The 24,795-nt window shown below is 45.8% G+C and overlaps 1 protein-coding gene and 1 long non-coding RNA gene across 8 annotated transcripts in view; one reads left to right on the top strand and one right to left on the bottom strand.

The window, feature by feature from the left end:
• The window catches only part of SH3BP5 (SH3 domain binding protein 5), a 50,291-nt gene that overhangs the window by 20,873 nt on the left and 4,623 nt on the right, over positions 1-24,795 (bottom strand). The window contains exons 2-3 of one of the 2 annotated variants that reach the window (XM_081883001.1): positions 23,313-23,375; positions 8,073-8,201 (exon numbers count right to left, since the gene is read on the bottom strand). In XM_081883001.1, the coding sequence (XP_081739127.1) occupies positions 8,073-8,201; positions 23,313-23,375 (192 nt within the window). Of the gene's footprint in view, positions 1-8,072; positions 8,202-9,132; positions 9,187-23,312; positions 23,376-24,795 lie in introns of those variants that run through there. The other variant, XM_081883002.1, reaches the window with a different exon arrangement.
• LOC309353639 lies at positions 9,169-23,039 on the top strand. Of its 6 annotated transcripts, none has more exons than XR_014161953.1 (3): positions 9,177-9,564; positions 13,733-13,894; positions 22,851-23,039. It is a non-coding gene; the product is annotated as an uncharacterized lncRNA (long non-coding RNA). The 6 variants fall into 6 exon arrangements; XR_014161954.1 differs by having other exon boundaries at positions 13,733-13,820; positions 22,855-23,039; XR_014161955.1 differs by lacking the exon at positions 22,851-23,039 and adding an exon at positions 20,677-20,914 and having other exon boundaries at positions 13,733-13,820.

Genomic DNA, 24,795 nt, shown 5'->3' on the forward strand with positions numbered 1-24,795 from the left:
AGGTATAGTCTAATAAGCACAAGACGGGATGGGGATTGGCCGAAGAAACAGAAGGCATTAAAAGCTGCATGGGACATGGCAGCCACATGGCGCATAGTCGCTAAACTTAAAGAGACATTTTTTTTATTAAAAAACAACAACCCGAAGGCCCCACACCCCTGCCTGGCCCCAATCTGGGGGCCCCGCTCCGCCAGGTGTATTACCACTTGGAACCACTAAATGCCAAGGGCAACCAGCCTCCACGCACCTTTACTATGTGGATGTTTGCATTTGGAAAAACCAGAATTTCAAAGTTATATTGTGCAGCAAACGTGCAGGACAGTTCCCACATGTTGCAATCTGCTTGCCAGGAAGTCAAACTGTGGCCCTTACTGCAGAGTAAACCTGTTTAGGGCTGGGCAAAAGCCTGTTTAGGGCAGTGTGGTTTTTTTTAACAGCCAGAGAGCAACAGTATGATCATTTTCACCCCTAGCAGCGAGCGGCTTATGCAGAACAGCTCACAGCCTACGATAGCAAACCTGTCAGAGGCTGAAATAAAAAAATTAAAAATCATAACTGGCTGCTCAGGGGGGAAACCTAATGAGCGAAGTCGTGCTTTGGCAACTCTACAAATCACTCCGGTGGCTGGTGTGAAATATTTCCTTTACCATACCAAGGCAACATCCTGCCTTAGAAAAGCAACACCACTTCTCTGGTTCCAGAGTTTGGGGGACAGGAAATCATTTCGCTTCCTCCAGCAGCTTTTTAAAAGCAGGCCATGCTTCCATTCTTCCTAGAATTCAACACTGTGCATAAATCCAATTAAACCCAGTCACCCAAACAGTCTCCCTAGGCGGATACAGTTTCAAAAACAAGGCAAACGGCCTGGTTTTGTCAGACGTCTCAGGCCTGCATCAGTCCTGGCCTCCAAGTGACATCCAGCCTACACTTCCATGTAAAATCAATCTAGAACTTTATTAGCTGCGGCTCAGTGGTCGAGCGCATGCCTTCCATGCACAAGGTCCCAGGTTCAAGCCCCGGCCTCTCCAAGTTTGCTTTTAATCAGTGCTTTAGTCCATAGATCAATCAACTAGTTTTCCAAATTCTCTCATATTCTCTCTCATTCATATATATATATATATATATTTTCAGTGTTACATTTTTCAAAACCACGTTCACATTAAAATAAACACTTCCGCATTCATATCTTTCTTTAAAATAAACCAATCATTCACGGCTTCCCCTTCCCTGGTTCCTTCCCTCCCATCCCGCATACTGTTATACAGTGGTGCCTCGCCAGACGAAAAGAATTCGTTCTGCGATTCTCTTCATCTAGCGGTTTTTTCGTCTTGCGAAGCAAGCCCATTGACAGCTTAGCGGATTAGCGCTACAGCTGTCAAGCGGCTTCCAGGGATCAGCTGTTAAGCGGCTTATCAGCGGAACAGCTGATAAGCGGCTTAGCGGCTTAAGAAAAGGGCAGAAAAAGCGGAAAAAACCTGCGGGGGGATGCAAGTTTTTTTCGTCTTGCGAAGCAACCCCATAGGGAAATTCGTTTTGCGAAGCGCCTCCAAAACGGAAAACCCTTTCGTCTAGCGGGTTTTTCGTCTTGCGAGGCGTTCGTCTTGCGGGGCACCACTGTATATCCATTTAACTCCCTTATTCCTTTATTATTCCTTTGTTATGTGTTATACTGTTGAATTTACCTCAATCCTACTAACGTTTTCACATGTTTACAGTTGATTTCCAAATACTCCACACACAAAAATCCATTCCTCTTTATATACTTGATCTTCTTTTATTTTACTCGTTAGACCCGCTAACTCTGCGTTTTTCATTGCCAATCCTCCTCGTTTTTGGGAAGGTCCAAATTCAATACATTCGCTCAGAATATTCACTTGGATCATAAGCAATCACACATGTCCGTACAACATCAAGCAACGTGAGCTGAAATTTTTCCAACTAATCAAACTAACACGCTTGCTCCTAACTTTCTGTTCCTTTTTCATTATATATAAGTATATATTACTGAATCATCACAATGTCCCGTTGGAGCAGATACCCAGTATCAAAGCAAGCTCTGTTGTGCAAGCTTGATGTCACGCTCCCGCAGTTTGCTCAAGATGGTGAAAGCAAAGGGCACCGAAGATTTAATGATGTTTCTCAACGAAAATGAAGTGATCTCGGAAGTGAAAGGCCGCAATGAAGTGCAGGCCCTAAGGGGCTAATAAATCACACGGGGTCATGGGAGCGAAAGGGTCAAGATGGAGGCACTGCTAGCTTCCAGGGGGCTCTGCATCACAACCGACGTTAGAATCAGCAGCAGCAGGAGACTGAAGAAACAAGCCTGGTTCTATCTCACATTGGCAAGAGCTGCAGAGACACCTCCCAGACTTTATACCGTATTTTTCCGTATATAAGGCGAGGCTTTTTGCAAAAAGAAAAGGCAAAAATTGGGTGTCATACCTCGGGTTAAATGTGCTTCAGGCTAAGCGTTTTCAGGTTACGCTCCACGGCAACCCGGAAGTAATGGAGCGCGTTACTTCCAGGTTTTGCCGCTCGCGCATGCGCAGACACTCAAAATGACGTCACGCGCATGTGCGGAAGCAGCAAATCGCAACCCGCGCAAATGCGGGTTGCATTCGCTTCAGGATGTGAACGCGGCTCCGGAACGGATCCCGTTCGCATCCAGAGGTACCACTGTACATCAATAGTGAATGCAGGGGGGGGGACGTGCGATTAATGGCAGCAGCAAGCAGGAGATTGGCAGCGGTGAATGGGCGGGTGATTGGTGGCTGTGGCAAGGGCTGTTGGTGATTGGCTGCGGCAACTGGGCAGGCGATTGGCAGCTGTGGCAAGGCGAGCAGGCGATTGGGGGCTGCGGCAAGTGGGCGGGTGGGCTGGTGGTGGCGGCTGCGGCGAGGTGTGCGATCGGCAGTAGCTGTGGCAAGCGATCGGCAGTGGCGGGCAGGCAGGTGAGCGATTGGTGGAAGTGACCTCCCCCACTCTCCAAAAAGGCTAAACAACTTAATTTCTTAATTTAGGGTAAAAAAAATTAGGGGTCGTCTTATACGTGGAGGCGTCTTATACACGGAAAAATATGATGTGTGTGTGTATATATATATATATATGCAACAATGCGAGAAACTGCATTTATAGTGTCTTGCCTCAGTAATGGCCTGGATGAGAGCCAACAAAATGAAGCTCAAACTAGATAAGACTGAGGCTCTGTTAGTGGGTGGTTCCCTAGACGGGATGGGTAAGAGATTGCCTGCTCTTGGTGGGCTACACTTCCTCTGAAGGAGCAGGTTCGTAGCTTGAGGGTACTCCTAGATCCTTTGCTGTCACTCAAGGCTCAGGTGGCCTCAGTGGCCCGGAGTGCCTTCCATCAGCTTCAGCTGGTTGCCCAGCTACGCCCCTATCTGGACAGGGATAGCCTTACTACTGTTGTCTAAGCTCTGGTAACTTCAAGGTTAGACTACTGCAATGTGTTATAGGTAGGACTGCCTCTGAAGACCGTTCGGAAACTTCAGCTAGTGCAGAATTCAGCAGCCAGGTTGCTCACCAGAGCAAGACGGTTTGAGCATATTACACCAATTCTGGTCCAACTGCACTGGCTACCAATTAGTTTCCAGACCCAATTCAAAGTGCTGAAGTATAAAGCCTTAAACGGCTCAGGACTGCAATACCTCAAGGACCGCCTCTTTCCATATGAACCTACCTGGACCCTGAGATCATCTTCTGAGGCCCTCCTTTGTGTGCCTCCTCCTCAAGAGGTGCAGAGGGAGGCAACACAAGAACAGGGCCTTCTCTGCAGTGGCTGCCCATCTGTGGAATGCTCTCCCCAGGGAAGTTCGCCTGGTGCCTGCATTACACACCTTTAGGCGCCAGGCAAAAATGTTCCTTTTTAACCAGGCCTTTGGTTGATTTGATTGACATCCTATGTCCTTTAAAAATGTGGCTCTTTTCAGGGGGGGTGTTATTGGGTTGTTGTTTTTATCCTGATTATATATGTTGTGATCTTTTCTATGAACTGCCCTGAGATCTCCGGGTATAGGGCGGTATATAAACTCAATAAAATAATAATAATAATAATAATAGAACATTTTCAACAATTATATGCACTTCACAGCAGAGCCGCTTTGCTACACCACCTTCCAGTGGATTTTGATCTTCCTATAGAAACACAGAAATATTTTGAGTCTCTAAGGTTCTCTCTTCTGGACAAAGAAACTTCCTTGAGCTAACGACGATTACCAAGCACGACTGCGTCAGCAGAAGAGGTCAGCCAGTTATTGTGCTGAACTACGCCAGCTCTTTCGCTTGTCACCGACTCCGTGGCGGCCGGCCAAACATGAATCCAACTCTGCCCCATTTTCACAGACATAGGATTTTTGTTCTCAGAACTCATCCTTCCTCGCAGCTCTTGCCAAGAAGTGTTTTTGCAAGCCAGGGCAAATCTGTACAGTCGCGTAGTTTACCGCAAGTTCCAAAAAAGCAAAAAGTGAAATTTTAACGACTCTGAAGATGGCACTGGTGATTCAAACGATCGACTGACTGTATGTTTAAAGGAAATGACTTCCTCCAAAGGAATCCTGGGAACTATAATTTACCTCTTGCAAACCTACAATTCCCAGCACTCTTAACACACTACAGTTCCCAGGATTGTTTGGAGGGACCCACCTGCTTTAAATGCATGGTATGGATGTAACTTTAGACCGGATCTGCTTTTAACATGTGGATCTTTTTTGTTGAGAATAGTTTTTAAAATCAGAGCTGGAATCACTTTTGAATGTAATCAGAATTTCTGGTTTTTCAGGACACCCAACAGATGTTCTGTTGTGTTCAGTTATATATGTGGGGGGGCTTATTATGGACACATGAATGTTGGATGTAGAATCATGGAACAATTTCAATTTCTACACTTAGAATCATAGAATTGCCCAAGGACCATATACAGTGGTACCTTGGGTTAAGAACTTAATTCGTTCTGGAGGTCTGTTCTTAACCTGAAACTGTCTTTACCTAACACTTTAGCTAATGGGGCCTCCCACTGCCGTCGCCGAGCGATTTCTGTTCTCATCCTGAAACAAAGTTCTTAACCCAAGGTACTATTTCTGGGTTAGCGGAGTCTGTAACCTGAAGCGTCTGTAACCTGAAGCATCTGTAATCCGAGGTACCACTATAGTCCAATCCCCTGGAATGCAGGAATCTCAGCTAAAGCATCCATGACAGATAGTCACCCAAACTCTGCTTAGAAACCTTAAAGCAAGAGAACCCACAACCTCCCGAGGGAGACCATTCCACCGTCAAACAACTCTTACTGTCAGAAAGTTCTTCCTGATGTCTAGTCAGAATTGCCTTTCTTGTAACTTGAATTGTGTGCAATTCCGCTCCACACCCTTCTCCACGCAGTCACATAACATCCGAAAAGTGCAACGAAGTCAAAGAGCAGCTCCGGAATTAGCAAAGGGATAGCCAACACAGGCTGGGTTTACTACGTGTGTGTGTTTGTGTTTGTGTGTGTGTGTGTGTGTGGTGGGAACAATGTGCTGTGCTCTAAACCACTGAGGCTCTTGGGCTTGCCAATCGGAAGGTCGCCTGTTCGAATCCCCGCGACAGAGTGAGCTGCCATTGCTTTGTCCCAGCTCCTGCCAACCTAGCAGTTTGAAAACACACCAGTGCAAGTAGATAAATAGGTCCCAATGTGGCATGAAGGTAAACAGTATTTCCATGCGCTCTGGCTTCTGTCACAGTGTTCTGTTGCGCCATAAGCGGCTTTGTCCTGTTGGCCACATAACCCAGACAGAAGTCTGTGAACAAACGCCGGCTCCTTCAGCCTGAAAGCGAGATGAGTGCCGCAACCCCATAGTCGCCTTTGACTGGACTTAACCGTCCAGGGGTCCTCTTTACCTTTACCTTTTTTTGCAGCAGCAGCTCATTATTCCCCCTTAGCCACACAAGTCTTTTTCATAGAAGTGTAGAGTTGGAAGGGATCCCAAGGGACATCTAGTCTGACCCTCTTTTTTTTTTTTTTTTTTTGCAAGCTGCACTCTGCACAAACAGTGCTTCAGAGTAAGCTACAAACATGAATTGCTGACAAGTATGTTTGGGTTGTCAACAAGCCTAATCACTTTCAAGAGGCTGATCCTTTAAACTAGGATCCTTTAAACAAGCATGAAAAGCAATTTATAAGCTGGTAAGAAGATGACTTTGAAGGGCTCCCTCCCAATTCAGCTTTGTCAAGCCAGCTGACGGTTTATAGAAAGAGCCACCTGTCTCGGACTACAAGCCCAGATCCCAACTCACCTTCCCATTAGTAATAATCAAGGCTTAAATTCCACTGTGACGCGGCCACCTGACTGCTTCATCGCTCCCTGCTCCTAAGAGAAATGAGCACACATTGCAAATAATTCCAGAATGTGGGGTCATGAGAGCTGGCCCCATGTCTCACAAAAGTGAAAGGCCTGAGAATGGAGTGCTTTTTCCCTAATCATTACAGCAGAACGAACCGAGGGCATTAACTACAATTGCACCATTGAATATCATTGTTCCATTCAATGCACCATTGAGTCTAGCCTGGTCATAAAATCAAAACTGGATCAAGGGGGGTATGATAAGAAAAGAAAGCCGTCTCAGTCACTATTATGATATTTAAAAACAGTCAGCGTGTCACAATATGATGATCACAAAGCAGCCACACAGCCATGTCCAGTCACAACTGTCTTCACACCCAAAGCCACAAACAGTCACTTTAAAGCAATGCCACCGGAATTTTTTGTTCTCCTTTTTGGTTCAAAACCACAGAAAGAGAAGGTGCAAGAGAGAAACTCCTCCATATTTTAGCTTGCCATCGGTTTCCATAACAACCCCAAAAGCCCGTGAGTAAGCAACGCCCAAACGTCTTCAAATTACAACACACCCACGTGCTTTTTAAAATCGATTTGCAATTCGGGCTTCTGAGCATCCGAAATTTTAAAAATCAGAACAAAGAGATGGAAATCCCAAGACCAGTAATTAGTTGTGCTGTGACGCAATTGCTGGGAATCACAGGAACGCAGATAGGTTTTTGGAAGGATCTGACAGATCATTATTAGTGGGGACGGGGAAAGAGAACAGAGCAAGTCCTTTCAGAGTTTAGTTGTGCGTGGGTGATATTTACAAGCAGCCAGAGAGGGTACAGAAGGAGAAAAGCGGTGTCATCAGTCCCGCGACCATTACGCACAGTTGAAACATCCACAATGATATTCGTCAAATGCTTACACATCGCACAATATAAACAGCATCTTTGTCGCGGGGATACTTTGGTTCTCGAACCTAATCTGTTCTAGGAATCTGTTCCGACTCCCGAAACCATTCAAAAACCATACCCCTAAACATTTTTGTGAATCTTTGCACTTTTGTCCATTTACTGTATTTATTTTTCCCAATTTGAACTATAAAATTGTGATTTTCTTGAGTCAAAATGAGAGTATCCCTAAACATTTTTTTAATGAAAAAAGCACTGGTTTTATCTAAGTACAGTGGTACTTTGGTTCTCAAACTTAATCCGTTCCAGGAGTCCATTCGACTCCCGAAACCATTCGAAAATGAAGGCACGGCTTCCGATTGGCTGCAGGAGCTTCCTGCACTCAAACAGAAGCCACACTGGACGTTTGGCTTCCAGAAAACATTTGCAAGCTGGAACATTTACTTCCAGGTTTGCGGTGTTCGGGAACTGATTTGTTCGGGAGCCAAGCTGTTTGAGAACCAAAGTATCAGTTTGGTGGGCAGATCTGGATGATCATTCACTATGGTTTATAAAGCTAGGAACGAGCATTGGGGCCAAGCCTTCAACTTTGGCTCAAAGTTTCTGGCTTGTATGCAACCAGTTCTTCGTTCTGTCCAAACCGGGGAATTCTGGCTCCGCAAACCGAGAGAATAAGCCAAGATCACGCCCTTAATACAAGCCGGGACCAAAGCCAGCGGAGAACAATTGCAGTATATGAACAATCACAGTATATGAAGCTGCCAACCATGCTCCAAAGCTGGCTAAAGTGTACTCTGTGTGGCTAGTCACACCCTCCCTGCTTAATAGCGAAGGCTTTTCGGCTTACCTGCCTGGCAACCCTCCGAGCTTCCCAGTAGGGTTTCGAGTCTTCGACAGCTTTCCCAATCTTCTTCACTAGCTCGTCGAGTTTTATTGTAGCCTCAACCAGGATGGAGCGGAATTTCTGGCGCGCATCCTAAAACAGCGAAGAGAAGCAAAAAGGTGTCAGGAGACGATTCTCGGAGTTGTAATTCACTAAGCCTGCCCATCCTGAACAACATGGAGGAACCTTGAGAATCACGGCTGTTGGAGTAAATAAGAAAACGTGTGCCGCTTCTGGAGAGTAAATAAAGATCACTGCAACAGTGAAAGCCTTAGATAAATGTCCAATATGTGTATATAATATCTACCAACTTTTGCCGGCGATGCCAACTAGATTTGAACAGAGGTCAAACCCTCTCAAGTTTTAAAAAAAATCGGACATGAATTTCTGTATTCCTCAAAAAAACAAACAAATGGTTTTTGCAGGGTGGTTTTTTTCAACTTTTAGAAATTTCAGAGTGATTCTGGGGCCCTTTTCCCCCTTAGCGCTAACTGATAATGTCCTTTCAGCTGTGACCATATATTTGTTTGGGGACTATTAGTTTTGTAACGAAAAAGAATACATACATATATATATATATATCTCCATTGTAACTTGATTGTGTCACCTTCAACGGAATGCAATCTAGGCTTATTTGTATATAATTTTTTAATTACATTTTCTGAATTACATTTCAAAATATTCATTTAAACAACCATAAATCAATGACTTCCCTTCTTCTCTTTCAGTGGTTCATTTTGCGACATCCCTGCATATTTTACATAAACTAAACCATTCTGTAATCCATTGTTACATCCATCAAAATATATTTACATTGTTGAATTTATCTTAACGCTACCAGCGTTTTTAAATGAACAGCAATGTAGGTTTAAAGTGTGTCGCCTCGGTGCAATGTTTCCTAAACACAAGACAGATTGGGCTGCAACAACCTGCCGTTCCTATATGCCTATTTAGTGATATTTTATACCATTACAAGGGAATATGCGATTGCTGGCCTTGCCCCGTATATCACTAGCTGCCATACCAACTCAACCGTCAAGCAGAATGCTGTTTGTAGCCTTCTCACCACCTCAAGGGGGACGCCTGCCCGTGGGGTGGGGTCCTGACCATCTGCTCCAAAGTCTGGCTGGGATGGCACTGCTGATGTCACAATACTCTTGTGATGTAGTTTAGTCTGCTACCAGGCAGGATGACAACAAATGCAAGGTTGCCGCTAGAAACAGGAGCCCAGTGCTTTGTGTCTATCCCTCCCAATATCTAGGGAAATCAGTGCTTGACTACACTACATCATTCTCAAGTTCCCCATTCACTCCACCCAAAGTTTTGCCTGGCACAGGAAGGTGCTGGCTGCATGATTCACCAGGGAGCAGGAAGCCCAGTTGTGTCAGTATGGTAAGAATGACTGGGCTGTTCATGACATGATCTAAATACGCTGCACCACTGCATGGCACAAGTGGTGAGGTTATAATAGTTATATACTTTGTACTTACTATCTAGCTATCTATCTAATTGGGACGCGGGTGGCGCTGTGGGTAAAACCTCAGTGCCTAGGACTTGCCGATCATCAGGTCGGTGGTTCGAATCCCCGCGGCGGGGTGCGCTCCCGTTGCTCGGTCCCAGCGCCTGCCAACCGCTTACTAGCAGGAAGGTAAACGGCGTTTCCGTGTGCTGCGCTGGCTCGCCAGATGCAGCTTGTCACGCTGGCCACGTGACCCGGAAGTGTCTTCGGACAGCGCTGGCCCCCGGCCTCTTAAGCGAGATGGGCGCGCAACCCCAGAGTCGGACACGACTGGCCCGTACGGGCAGGGGTACCTTTACCTTTTATCTATCTAATTAGGGTGTGGGTGGTGCTGTGGCCTAAACCACTGAGCCTCTTGGGCTTGCCAATCAGCAGGTTGGCGGTTCGAATCCCAACAGTGGGGTGAGCTCCCGTTGCTCTGTCCCAGCTCCTGCCAACCTAGCAGTTCGAAAGCACACCAATGCAAGTAGATAAATAGGTACTGCTGTGGCGGGAAGGTAAACGGCGTTTCCGTGTGCTCTGGCTTCCGTCACAGTGTCCCGTTGCGCCAGAAGCAGTTTAGCCATGCTGGCCACATGACCCAGAAAGCTGTCTGTGGACAAACGCCGGCCTGAAAGTGATGTGAGCGCCGCAACCCCATACTTGCCTTTGGTTGGACTTAACCATCCAGGGGGACTTTACCTTTTACTATGTATTTGTTAGCAACATCTTTCCATAATCTGTGCTATAAATACCAGAAAAGAAGTTCTGACTGACACAGGTGGCAAAGTAGGGGACCCCAGAAATCTCTCTCCAATGGCATCGTCCACTAAGCGGCACGGAGCTGTTGTCTATCTAACTCCATCTTTATAGAGCAACCATTTCTTCTGAGGGATAGCTCAGTTGACAGAGCATGTAGAATCTTTATCTCAGGGTTGTGGGTTTGAATCCCACATTGGGCAAAAGATTCCTGCATTGCAGGGGGTTGGAATAGATTATCTTTGTGGTTCTTTCCAACTCTACAATTCCTTGCAAGGATTAACACACACACAAACAGTCTAACATCCCAACAGCAAGCCAGAAAAGGATGATAATTAACAGCACAAGGTTTCATTTACTGGTGAAGCAAACGTTTTAATTATAACCGACGTCTCTAAAAGCTTATTTCTGACTCTCTTTAAGAACTACGTGCTAGGATGACATCAGCTTTTATAATTGAGCAGCTGCAAAAATAGGACAGGAAAACAAGACAGGAGGAGCATAATATGTACTTTCTGGAGCGTTGGTGGCTAGGCATAACCCTACTGTGAGCAGCTTAATCCTATTAAATAAGATGGGGCGTTCTGTGAAATTAAAGACTTGAGTGTATTAAAAGCACTTTCGTTTTTCCAATAATTTCAAGTACTAGTCTGTATTTAATATACATCAATAGACAAGGACAAACAAAACCTGCTCTTGGGGGAGAAAAGGATTTTTGAGCAGCAAAAACCGGCTGATAATTCCATCCCCAGTATACCAGTATGACTTCCTTTCGTGATGGATGTAACATGCTGTCTCAAGAAAGAGAAACCAGACAGATTTCAAGGCCCTTTTAAACCATACAGTGATTTAAAGCAGCAGCAGCAAAGCAAATGCTACACCCATCCACACACCCCTCCAGATATCCCAAATTTTGAATTCCAAGCCTGAAAGTCAGACAAATATGATTCTCCCGCCCTTCACAGGATGACAGGTTTTCAGATACACAGTGCTCAATTCTCAGCTCTATGGCAGGCAAGCATGGGAGTGAAATTTATTCTCTTCCCGGGGTTCATATAGTGGAGAAGCTGCATTATCCTCTTGACAACCCACAAGGCAGGGATTGGGATTCTGTTGACAGCCCATTACCCCAGTAGAAAGGAATAAATTGTTGACTGTAATATAAGCCGGCTTTGAAGCTGAGTAGGCCCTAGCTTGCAATTGGCTTTATTAATACAGCACTAAATGTTTAAATCAGGACGCAGGTGGCGCTGTGGGTTAAACCACAGAGCCTAGGACTTGCCGATCAGAAGGTCGGCGGTTCAAATCCCCGCAACGGGGTGAGCTCCCGTTGCTCGGTCCCTGTTCCTGCCAACCTAGCAGTTTGAAAGCACGAAGTACAAGTAGATAAATAGGTACCGCTCTGGCGGGAAGGTAAATGGCGTTTCCGTGCACTGCTCTGGTTTGCCAGAAGCGGCTTAGTCATGCTGGCCACATGACCCAGAAGCTGTACGCCGGTTCCCTCGGCCAATAAAACGAGATGAGCGCCACAACCCCAGAGTCGGTCACGACTGGACCTAATGGTCAGGGGTCCCTTTACCTTTACTTTAAATGTTTAAATAGAGTAAGGCCAATATTCCTGTTTCAAGACGTCAGGCTTTGGGTCTCCCAAAAAAAAACATTCACACAGCCACTTTCCCAACTGTGCAACTCCAAAGGGTAACTTATTCCCAATGTAAGATGAACTGGCAAAGCTCTGCTGACTGGGGCTGATGGGAGTTGTCGTCCAAAACATCTGGAAGGCACCAGACGTGTACATGGACCCCTTTAAGAAGGATAATGGCTTTCTGCAGCCACGCCCTAGTCTATGTTGAGCTTAGAAATGATCACATCAAGTCTGCAAATAAATTCCAACGTCTCATTGGAGTCTCCCTTTGGAATTTTGAGCATCTTCATGTTAGAGACTCTTCAGAGAGTCTGAAAATCCTCTCCCAGGGGCTTTCTCAGAATTACCACTGAGAAATTTGAAATGCCACTGTCTGATATAGATTCTCCAGTGGCCTAGTCGGGGGGCACAGGGGCGATTGCCCCGGGCACAAAATTGTTAGGGGTGCAATATTTCAGCACCCAGTGCTGCCTCAATACAGCTCAGTGTGCCTTTGTCACTGGGCTCCATTGAAAACGGCTGCTGCATGCGACCCAGGAAGTGACCTCTCCAGGCAATGGAATGACTCTTCTTTTCTTATCTCTGTGGCTGCCATCTCCTGGGTGACACGGACACCGTCAGGCAGCTGAATGTGCATTCACACTCTTGTCTTTTCCTCTGCATGGCCCCGGGCACCGGCAACCCATGGTACGCCACTGGCAAGACCAGAGAGAACGGGTGGGCTGTGGGCATCTCCTTGGAAGGACACTGCCTCAAACCATGCTGCCAGCCAGTGTGGACAATATTGAACTAGATGGATTCTGCATAAAGCAGCTCCCTATGTTGCTAACGTTTGTGACGCATTCACACGATTCTCAACTTCTCCAGTGATTTTTCAACAACTTCCCCAATCACAGAGGCAGCTGTTCTAAACCGCGCAAGGGAAAGTCTCAAATTCTGCCTCACGCCCATAGCTGTCAACTTACAGATTTGAAAATAAGAGGCCAGCAGCCTCGAAAATAAGGGATCAGCAGCCAAAATAAGGGATTTTAGTCAACCAGCAGCCAAACGAAGCCTCAAGTGGTGGTTCCCACAGCGCAGCAACCCGGCAAAGGGGACGCAGCAAGGAAAACCACCGTCGCCTCTCCTCTGGGAAGCGCTGAGCAAAGGCGAGTCTCTAGGCAACGCGGCCGATTTGATCTGCACAAGACATGCAAGCTCCACCCCCCAGTCGTTCTTAAACTCCTTATTGGCTGAGCAACGCAGCCAAGCAACACAGTTGGAGCCTCCCTCCTCTCTGGCCGGCAGGGAGGGAGGGAGAGGAGCTGCTTCCTTTGAAACCCGGGAAATTTAAGGGACATCATCAATAAGGGACAGCAGCGGGACATGGAGCCTGGATAAGGGACTGTCCCGCCAAATAAGGGACGCTTGACAGTTATGCTCACACCACACTGCCAGGAACATGAACCATAGTGGGTGGTTGTTAGGTTACATCGGCCCCACAATTGGAAGAGCCTTGACATACTCTGGCCAAAGCGCCTTATTCATCGGCTCAAAGCTCCAGTCCTTCTGCCGTCGCTCCCAGCTGCTCTGCTGCAGGCCTCCCAGCGCTTGGCCAGCTGCCCTACCTCAATGGGTCATTAAATATTTCCTTCCTTCCTTCATCACCATTGTGTGCAGCATTCTGTTTTCTTAAATGCAGAACAAATAATCTAATTCCGCCCCCTTTCCTTTTGTTTCCAGGCTGGCCCACCTTGCAGCAAATTCTGGTTCAAACTACAAGGTCACGGACGGTGGGACAAGTGAGTGGATCAGCCCAATTGAAAAACCAGTTAATTGGGGATATGTGGTCCTCAGTCAGTTTCGTTTACTGCAGTCAGCTTTTAAAGGATTCCATTTTAACTGGTGTGTTGATATGTTAAGAACAGTGAATGGGTGTTGTTGCATTGTGAATGGCAAACAAAGTTGATGGACTATGCCGAAATGGCAAAATTAACTGGAAAGCTCAGAAATCAAGAAGAGAAGAACTTTAATAAGGAATGGGGAAAGTTTGTAATTTATCGAATTTTTTGCTCTATAAGACTCACTTTTTCCCTCCTAAAAAGTAAGGGGAAATGTGTGTGCGTCTTATGGAGCGAATGCAGGCTGCATAACTATCCCAGAAGCCAGAACAGCAAGAGGGATTGCTGCTTTCACTGCGTAGCAATCCCTCTTTATGGTCTGGCTTCTGAGATTCAGAATATTTTTTTTCTTGTTTTCCTCCTCCAAAAACAGTCTTGTGGTCTGGTGCGTCTTATAGAGCGAAAAATACGGTATTTACAAGTCCACTGTTAGCAGGATTTTAACCACACTTGTAAAGTAATGGAAAGTAGGGATAATTTAGGATGAAAAATTCGGAGAAGTATTGATACGCAGTTGTAAATAGTAATCCCGTTAGGACCCAGGGAAGGGATGGGGGGAAGTCAGGAGATTCAGGGTAATCTCTATATTTGGATTCGGAACTATTTTATGTTGTATGTTTATACTTTTTAAAATCAAATGTTAAAAAAAAATTTGGGGGGAGAGAGTCCTGCATTGCAAAGGTTTGGGTGTTTTTTTTTAATGATATTTACAGACAAAAGAAAATTACAGAATAAGAAAAGATAAAAAGAAAAAGAAAAAGAAATACAAAAATACAAAGAAAAATACAAAATACATAAAAAAACAATAAAAAACAAATCAATCTTTTCGTGTCTTATATTTCATTTACTTGTTTCCTGACCTCCTCACACCTCCCTTTTTTGTATTCCAGTTCACATAGTTAATTCAGCAAATCCTTTCCCTCTTTGTTTTTATCTTAATTCTATGTCTTAACATACTAAAACTTCGTATCTTCATCTAATTATCAATCCATTTTTACATATTCTTTTTAGCTTTGTTGCTAAAGCCATTTCATTTCAATCCAACATCATTTTAACATTCATTAATTTTACTGTTCCCAGTCAGCAAACATTATGTTATGTCCAACATCCTGTGCCCATTTAATCATAGCAGATTTAACCGTTTCATCCTGCATATTCCATTTCAACAGCAAGTTATACATTCTTGATAAAATCTTAGTTTTGGGATCTAGCAGTTCTATTTCCAATTTTGATTTTTCCACCTGGAAACCGATTTTTTTGTCCAAATTGTAAGCCTCCCTTATTTGATAATAATGAAGCCAATCTCGCACTTTATCTTTTAATTTCTCAAAACTCTGCAGTTTCAGTTTGTCACCCTCCTGTTCCAAAATCTCCCAATATTTTGGCCATTTGGCCTCCATATTGAGCTTTTTCTGAGCCTTCGCTTCCATCGGTGATAACCACCTTGGGGTTTTATTTTCAAGTAAATCTTTATATCTTGTCCAGACATTAAACAATGCTCTTCTGACAATATGGTTTTTAAATGTTTTGTGTGCTTTAACCTTGTCATACCACTGCATTGCAAAGGCTTGGACCAGAAGGCCATCGTGGTTCCTTCCCACTCAATGATTCTAACCCTGAACAGGATAATATAAAACTTGGGAGGTCAAACGCATGATACATAGCATCAACTGAATTGCAGATTACTAATATATTTATGTGTAAGTGCACACTGTGACCCTTCCTATTCCCAATTCAGTATGCATGCATGAGCAATAATCATTTCCTGCTCTCCTCTCCTCCCCTCACCAAACACACACAGCTTCATTACTAAGTCTTAGTTCTCGGAGATCAGCATTTACAAGCAGTGCCTGTGAACTTTATGCTCTCAAGTACAGCAAAGGAATACGTAGATATGGGCCACAGCTCACGTTCAAAGCATCACTAAACGAGAACACTGTGTTTGCTCTGAACCAGCATCAGGATGGAGTGCAGGCAAGTTAACCCTTTCCCCTCTTCGTGGTCCCAATGACCCTCCCCAAAATAAATTCTTGGAAGGGAAAACTTGCACTGGTGCCAATGGAAGTTTGACCTCCCAGGGCTAAGGGGTTGGGTGGAGTTCCCAGCCCTGCTTTCCCTTCCAAGCTATACAAATGTTTAACCACCAGCATCAACTGCTTATGCACAATTCATGTCATGCTATGGAAGTGCGAGCTGGACCATCAAGAAGGCTGATCACCGAAGAATTGATGCTTTTGAATTATGGTGCTGGAGGAGACTCTTGAGAGTCCCATGGACTGCAAGAAGATCAAACCTCTCCATTCTTAAGGAAATCAGCCCTGAGTGCTCACTGGAAGGACAGATCCTGAAGCTGAGGCTCCAGTACTTTGGCCACCTCATGAGAAGAGAAGACTCCCTGGAAAAGACCCTGATGTTGGGAAAGATGGAGGGCACAAGGAGAAGGGGATGACAGAGGACCTGATGGTTGGACAGTGTTCTCGAAGCTTCCAGCATGAGTTTGACCAAACTGCGGGAGGCAGTGGAAGACAGGAGTGCCTGGCGTGCTCTGGTCCATGGCGTCACGAAGAGTCGGACACAACTAAACGACTAAACAACAAGCTTTGCTCTCCGTTTTGAGCTTTGCAAATAAGCACTCAAGTTACTACCCTGCTGTTTTATTTTTTTTACCAGCCTGCCGGGGCCGGCCTAAAAAGGGGTGGAGAGACCCCCACACCCCGTTTGCAACAGGGCTGACTGTCAGAGGGGAGATCTTTCATATCAAAAAGCCATCCTGTCCACACACACAAAGCCAGAGCACTGCTGATGTGGCAAAGCAGCGCTCGCTGGTCTTAAAACAGTATTAGCGAAGAGTTCCCTTCACAAAGGCTTCAATCAGGAGCAGGAACACCAGACAAAGCCGCACATTAAAAATCCCTCGGAGGACCTCCATAATCCTTGGCTGCAGCATTAGCGCTGGGCTCTGCACTTTGTGCCAACGGAGTTATGGATTTTAACCAAGCCCAATCAAAGGCTCATTAAGAAGCAATAGATTAATTTATACAAAACCATCAATAGCCCAGTGCCTTTCAAGCCATTTGCTCTCTACCTTGCTGAGACCACCGCAGCAACGCGCAGCAGGCTTCCAAGTCATCGGAGGAGCAGCCAGCGCTCCAGGGGGCCATAAACAATTGGGCAGAGAGGATACAGGATGCTATTTATCGTCTTGCAGAACCGAGGCTGCCAAAGATATTGACTTTGCAGGCTGCTAGGCAAACCTTTGTTTTTTTTAACAGGAAAACATACATTTCCTCCACGTAAATTGCTACCATTATTTATGAAATTTGTATACAGCCCCTCATCCGTAGATCTCAGGGCAATTCACAGCACTGAAATACCAAAACACAAAATACGTAAGAAAAACAAGCAAACCAGTATCTATACTGCCGCGACTGTCGGTTCTGCACAGCCAATGATTTTGATACAGGATCTCAAATCATCTTCAATGTGCAAGCGAGCTGTAGCACACCGAAAGTGGCGTCCAGCACACAGCGGCAGAAGCTCACAACAACTGCGCATGCGCTGGGAAGTGCTGGAAGTTGCCACAGAGTAGCCTATGGCAGGCATTGAGGGACGTAGAAATGAGGAAGGCCTGCACATCTCGCAATTCCCCAGACCTAACAGGACTTGTCATTCTTGTACTGTGGTCTCCCAAATGCAGGGATTTATATATTCCGCCTTTCTTTGAAGGACATCATAACGGCACTCGTGGTTCTCCTACCCTAGCAGCATTTTATCCTCGCGACCAGCACTCAAAATTCTCCAGGCGCATTTTGCAGCTGGCTATCACCCACTTAAGGGACGCAGGTGGCGCTGTGGGTTAAACCACAGAGCCTAGGACTTCCGGATCAGAAGGTCGGCGGTTTGAATCCCTGCGACGGGGTGAGCGCCCGTTGCTCAGTCCCTGCTCCTGCCAACCTAGCAGTTCAAAAGCACGTCAAAGTGCAAGTAGATAAATAGGTACCGCTCCGGCGAGAAGGTAAACGGCATTTCTGTGCGCTGCTCTGGTTCGCCAGAAGCGGCTTAGTCATGCTGGCCACATGACCCGGAAGCTGTACGCTGGCTCCCTCGGCCAATAAAGCGAGATGAGCCCACAACCCCAGAGTCGGTCACGACTGGACCTAATGGTCAGGGGTCCCTTTACCTTTACCTATCACCCACTTGCAACCAGGTGAAGATGCCAGGATGGTGCAGGATGCCTCCCACCATCTGGAGACGCATTCCTGGGGATCCTCGAAAACGTTCGACTGTTTTCACACTAACCATCAACACATCCTGTGGAATTCTATCCATTATATTTTATCTGCACCATCAGAATTCATTTCAGGAACCCAAAAGTCGTATTGGAAAAAATGTGACTTTCAAGCAACCTGTCCCAAAAACGGCAACATGTTGTTCTGATTTGGCAACTGCAACCCTGGCTTAAGGAGCCTGGCTTATATATCTGAGCTTCTAACACCCCTCGCGACAACCCTTGGAGGTAGGTTAGGCTGAGAGAGAGTGCAGCTGTTCAAAGAGCACCCTGAATTTCTTTCTTTTCTTTTTAAAATTATTTTATTTTCAATGCAAAATCATAACAAAAAATACAAACATTGAATCCAAAATAATACTATACAAACAAGAAAGAAAAGCAGAACATACAAAAAGGAAAACAAAACAAAAAACAAGACAAAACAAGCATACATCTAACAAATAAAACCGTATCATCATTCTAATCTAGTCAATACATACATATACACATATTGACTTCCTTCCTTTGTTCTAAGACGTCAAAATTCTTACTCTTACTGTATTGTTGTGTCTAATGTAGATTACTTCCATCTTTGTACTTTTTTTACACCATTTTTCTTTTTCTTTAACCCTGTAAAGCATCATTCATTACATACCGATATGCTTACTCCAGAACAATGTTTTTTCATATACTCTTTAGCACATCCCATTCTTTTAATAATTTCTGGTCCGATTGTCCCCTTATGAATGCTGTGAGTCTTGCCAGATTTATGTATTCACAAAATTTAATTTGCCATTCTTTCACTGATGGAATTTTTCTCCCTTTTCAGTTTTTTGCTATAAGCATCCTGGCAGCTGTCGTTGCATAAAGGAATACTTTCCTTTGATTGTCGGGAATATCATTTGTGATTATACCTAAAAGGAATGCCTCCGGTTTTTTACTGAAAGGTATTTTGAACATATTTTTGATTTCTTCATAAATTTCATTCCATAATTGTTTAACAGGTCGGCATTCCCACCACATGTGAAACATTGTTCCATTGTTCCCTGAATTTCATGGCTGAGTGGGGATTTGAACCAGAGTCACCCTAGCCCACAACTCTTAACCAATAGTTGCAGACGTCAAAGCCAGGTTTATCAAGCATGCAGCCCGATGGATCACAATTCATGCAGACCTAGAATAATGATGGCTCTGCAAAGATCAGGACGTGGAGAGATCGGTCCACCTCTTCCGTATCTCTCATGCCATAGCAAAGGATGCAAAGGAACGCCTAGCTAAACAAGGTGGTACCTGTGGGTGGCATGGTGCCCTTGTGATCTTCCCTTGGCACACACAAGGCCTCAGAACCACCATCACATAGACCCCAAGGACAAGGTGGAGACAGTGGTTACCATTTTCTCCCTTGGAAAGTACGTGGAGCTGAAAGAGGAAGCTGGAAAAGTGCCACTGCTTCCCACTTCCTCTTTCAGCAGAATGTGCTTTTTAAAGCTCAGAGTAATTCAACGGAACCGAACTTTTACGTTGGAAAAAGGGTGAGCGTGCATGCTCTCTCTGCCTCTTTCAGCCTCTGGGAGAAGGGCTGGTTTGAGGGAGGGAGGTTTCCCACTGCGCCCGCAAAAAAACCCCAACTATGTCCTTGGGCTTCGAAAGGTTGGTAACCAGGGTATAAACAGCAGCAAAGCAGTACAGACATACCTTGTAAGTCGAACGGAATCCGTTCCGGAATTCTGTTCTATTTCCAAGGTGCAGCTTCCAATTGGCTGCAGGAGCGTCCTGCAGCCAATCGGAAGCTGCACTGGACGTTCCAAAAATCATTCGAAAACCAGAACAATCACTTCTGGTTTTCGATCATTTGGAAGCCGAAACGTTCGACTTTACAGGCATTGGGCTTCCGAGGTTCCACTGTACAAAGGATGCATCCTTTAGCTATTCTACCTTCCCACCAGGGCGCTACTGACCAAATTACCGGCATACATTAAAGGGACCCCTGACCATTAGGTCCAGTTGCAGACGACTCTGGGGTTGTGGCGCTCATCTTGCTTTATTGGCCGAGGGAGCCAGCGTACAGCATGACTAAGCCACTTCTGGCGAACCAGAGCAGCACACAGAAACGCCGTTTACCTTCCTGCCGGAGTGGTACCTATTTATCTACTTGCACTTTGATGTGCTTTCGAACTGTTAGGTTGGCAGGAGCAGGGACCGAGCAACAGGAGCTCACCCCGTTGCAGGGATTCAAACCGCCGACCTTCTGATCGGCAAGTCCTAGGCTCTGTGGTTTAACCCACAGCACCACCCGTGTCCCACACTGGCATACATTAGAGAGGGGCAAATTAGTGCTTTCGTGCAATTCTCATCTGGGACCCACCGCCTCAAAAACACCCCCCAACATTCATAAATTACAGACAGCCGTGTCCTCAATTGCCCTTTGTTTGCGGAGATCGGTGCCCAGAGGACTTATTAAGAGACCTCTTCTCCGAACTGGCGACATCTGCCCAGAATAGCCTCTTCTACTTTGCCAGGTCCCTGACTGACAACATCAGTTACCATCGGCTGGAGGTAGGGAGCTAAAGTTTAAAAGTCCAGGCGACAAGAAAGGAGCATTCATGTAAGCGCTATGTTGTTTCTTTCAAAATGGCCTAGGGAACAACAAATCCAGGATATTGGACAAACGGGAGCACAGAACAAAAGGGAAAAAGAAAAAAAATCTACATGATTGCTGCCTCTCTCCACCCCACAAGACAAAATGCTATTACCTGCTTTCAGTCAGCATGCATTTTATTATGTTTTTACTATTTTTTTATCATTGGTGTTCTGTAATGTGTTTTTAATGTTGTACACTGCCCTGGGATCTTCTGATAATGGTATGTAAATTGATATTGTTGTTATTGTTGTTTCATATGCAGCACGATACTGAACATCTCGTGAACAGTTATTTCTAAACAGCAGCTGAAGCAAGAAAAATCATTTAAGACATTGGTCCTCCAGTTGTTGTTGGACAACACCTCATAGAGTCATAGAATTGCAGAGTTGGAAAGACCACATGGGTCATCAAGTCCAAAGATCCTACAATGCAGGAATCTTTTTGCCTAATGTGGGGCTCAAACCCATGACCCTGAGATTAAGAGCCCCACGCGCTACCCATCAGCCAAAGTCAGCAAAGCTAATAACCGGGGATGGTGGGAGTTGCAAACATCTGGAGGGCTTGAAGCTCCCCATCCCTGCCTTAAGATTCACTTCATAACACCGATCCTAGCAGAAAGATGCATGAATTTAACCCGGGTATGGGGAGCTGCACTCTGCCGACGGGGGTTGATGGGAGCTGTAGTTTGCCAACATCTGGAGAGCCACATCTGGATTCAGTTCTGTGCTCCAAAAAACGGAAAGCGTAGCTTGCAGGAATGAGATCAGCCAGACTGAAGTAGGTTAGCGCTTCAATTCTCAGACATTTTGCTACCCGAGGCAGAGCAGCAAATGTCACACAGCCCTTTCCCTCAAGTCGAGGCACAGAGTACTCAAGGCCGACCAACATATTTTGGCACCCGAGGCAGAAAAATCCCACAAGCTTCCCCTTTCCCTGGCAGTAACGGCCAAGTCCCGTAATTAACAACTTGCTGCCCTCTCATGACACTCACTCTGTCTAATGGTAGGGCTGGCCCCGTCCATTTTGCATGCAGAACAATGCAAGGATTGCTAAAGGGCACTAAGGTTGATGACCAATACTCCTTCAGTTCTGTCAAATGCGTGGCTCATCCTCTCCCGATCTGTAAAATGGTAGCAGAGGAGAAATATTCCCACAGTCCAACATTCTGGTCCACTCTGTGGCTTGTTTGTTCTGTGCTCGGCTGCCACAAGGAGAGAGACAAATGCCCCCTTTTCAAACCTTTCTGAGGGTACTTAACGTATACTACTATATTTTCGGCTTTCTATCTGTTGCGGCAACCTTTCCTCATTTTGACAGTCAGTGAGCAAAGCTGTGAGGCGCAAGCATATCCATTTTGAGACTATGTGCTTGCGGAACTGGGATTTTTACAGGTATGCGTTCTGCTTTTGTGAGAAATCCACCTTTTGGTGTGGCTGCACCCATAAATATTAGGCAGGCACTTCCGTCCTTTTTTCGATACCTTCTTTAAAAAAAAGAAAATCAAGCGAGCCTATCCAGATGCGAAATTGTATCCAGCCTATCCGTATTTTAAAACTATCCATTTTAACGATCGTTTTGATATTTTCATTTTGCCTTCCTGTTTTTAAAACCCGTTGACTTTTATGGCATTTTCCAGGTTGTTTTCGATTAAAAAGGTAAAGGGACCCCTGACCATTAGGTCCGGTCATGACCGACTCTGGGGTTGCGGCGCTCATCTCGCTTTACTGGCCAAGGGAGCCAGCGTACAGCTTCCGGGTCATGTGGCCAGCATGACTAAGCCGCTTCTGGCAAACCAGAGCAGCACACGGAAACGCCGTTTACCTTCCCACCTATTTATCTACTTGCACTTTGACGTGCTTTCGAACTGCTAGGTTGACAGGAGCAGGGACCGAGCAACGGGAGCTCACCCCGTCCCAGGGATTTGAACCGCCAACCTTCTGATTGGCAAGCCCTAGGCTCTGTGGTTTAACCCACAGCGCCACCCACGTCCCTGTTTTTGATTAAGCTGTATATAAATCTGGCAGAAATAATAAGTCTTTCTTTAATTTTGAGGCAGTATCTCAGGATCCCGCGGAAGCGCTACAGGAGGGCGAGAGAGAGAAGGAGGGAGCCCAACCAAATTCAAAAGCACTGTTTGCATACCTACATGTAGGATTAATTACCACTTTGATTGCTACACTCCTTATCCCTTGGTGCAGGATATCACAGGACTAATGAAATTGAAAGCACTGTACAAAGTAATGTCGTTCAATTTCAGTGTCTGAGCAGGAGAAGTGTGACCTACTTTCTCTTCGTCTGCCGACTTAGTCCACACAGACATTTTATTTTTATTTTGCCGTTTCTCTGGTGGGTGGGTGTGCTTTGTTTTTTTAAAGTGGCCAAGACAAAAAAACCAAACAAATACCATTCTCTAAAAAAAACCAACAATAATAACAACCTTAAAAATGGATATACAAGATCTCCGAGTAGAATGTATGTTCGTACAAAGCAGGAAAGCATTAAAAAAAATGGTACCTCAAGCTCTGTTTCTCTCCGATTGATAGCATCTGTGGATTGATTCAACTTTTCTAGTTCCCCCTGGAAGAAAGCCAAAAAAACAACACATGTTGAGAAATACGACACCGGCAGAGCTGGGATGGACTCGGGTTATTAAGTGTCATCTGGCATTCCGAGGAGAGGGGCCTCAGCTGGAATGTGAAATGGAAACGGAAGGGTAGAAGGTATTTTAACTGCGAGGCCGAAATTTATGGCGCCGGGGCCTCTGTGGTGAGGCGGATTTGGGGACAGGGAAGAGGGAGAGGCTTCGGACACCTTTTGAAGACTGCAACGGAGGGTTACGTTTTCAAGAGTTATTCTAGTTCAATTCCAAAGCTGTTCCTCTTTATGACTTGCAAGTCATGAGTGCAAATCGGGAACCGAACTCCTCCCAGAAGGGCAAGAAAGTGCATCTAAGGAAGAACAAACAGTGCTTAGCCAAAGAGGCCTAAACCATCGCTTAACGACAGGCAAGATCCAAATTTGAGAGAATGAAAAGGATTTTCTTCCCCTATGTTTAAGATTCCAGGTATCCATTCCTCACCGCCTTTTCCTTTCTTCTAACCCTGCTAAAAGGGACGCGGGTGGCGCTGTGGGTAAAACCTCAGTGCCTAGGACTTGCCGATCTATGGCTGGCGGTTCGAATCCCCGCGGCGGGGTGAGCTCCCGTCGTTCGGTCCCAGCTCCTGCCCACCTAGCAGTTTGAAAGCACCCCTAAGTGCAAGTAGATAAATAGGTACCGCTTTCTAGCGGGAAGGTAAACAGCGTTTCCGTGTGCTGCGCTGGTGCTGGCTTGCCAGCTGCAGCTTTGTCACGCTGGCCACAGGACCCGGAAGTGTCTCCGGATAGCGCTGGCCCCCGGCCTCTTAAGTGAGATGAGCGCACAACCCTAGAGTCGGACACGACTGGCCCGTACAAGCAGGGGTACCTTTACCTTAACCCTGCTAAAATTAAGAACTAAAGTATTTAATTACAGTCATACCTCGGGTTACAGACGCTTCAGGTTGCGTGTTTTCGGGATGCGCACCACGCCGAACCCAGAAGTACCGGAACGGGTTACTTCCGGGTTTCGGTGCGTGTGCATGTGCAGAAGCACTAAATTGCACTTTGCGCATGCGCAGAAGCACTAAATCGCTCTTTGCACATGCGCAGAAGCACTAAATCACACTTTGCGCATGCGCAGAAGCACTAAATCGCGCTTTGCACATGCGCAGAAACGCCAAATCGCGGCCCGCGCATGCACAGCGGGTTGCGAACGTGCCTCCCGCACAGATCACATTCGCAACCCAAGCGTCCACTATTCAGGTTTATCCCATTCCTTCTCCACAGAGCTCGGAGTGGCATACATGATTCTCCCTCCCCCCCCCCAAAAAAATATCATTTTATTATCCTTAAAACAACCCTGTGAGGTTGCTAAGACTTCAGAGTGTATGCCTGGCCCAAGGTTCACGGCTGTGTGGAG

This window comes from Podarcis melisellensis, assembly GCF_964234715.1.
Source record: "Podarcis melisellensis genome assembly, chromosome: 12".
Taxonomy (NCBI): Eukaryota; Metazoa; Chordata; class Lepidosauria; order Squamata; family Lacertidae; genus Podarcis; species Podarcis melisellensis.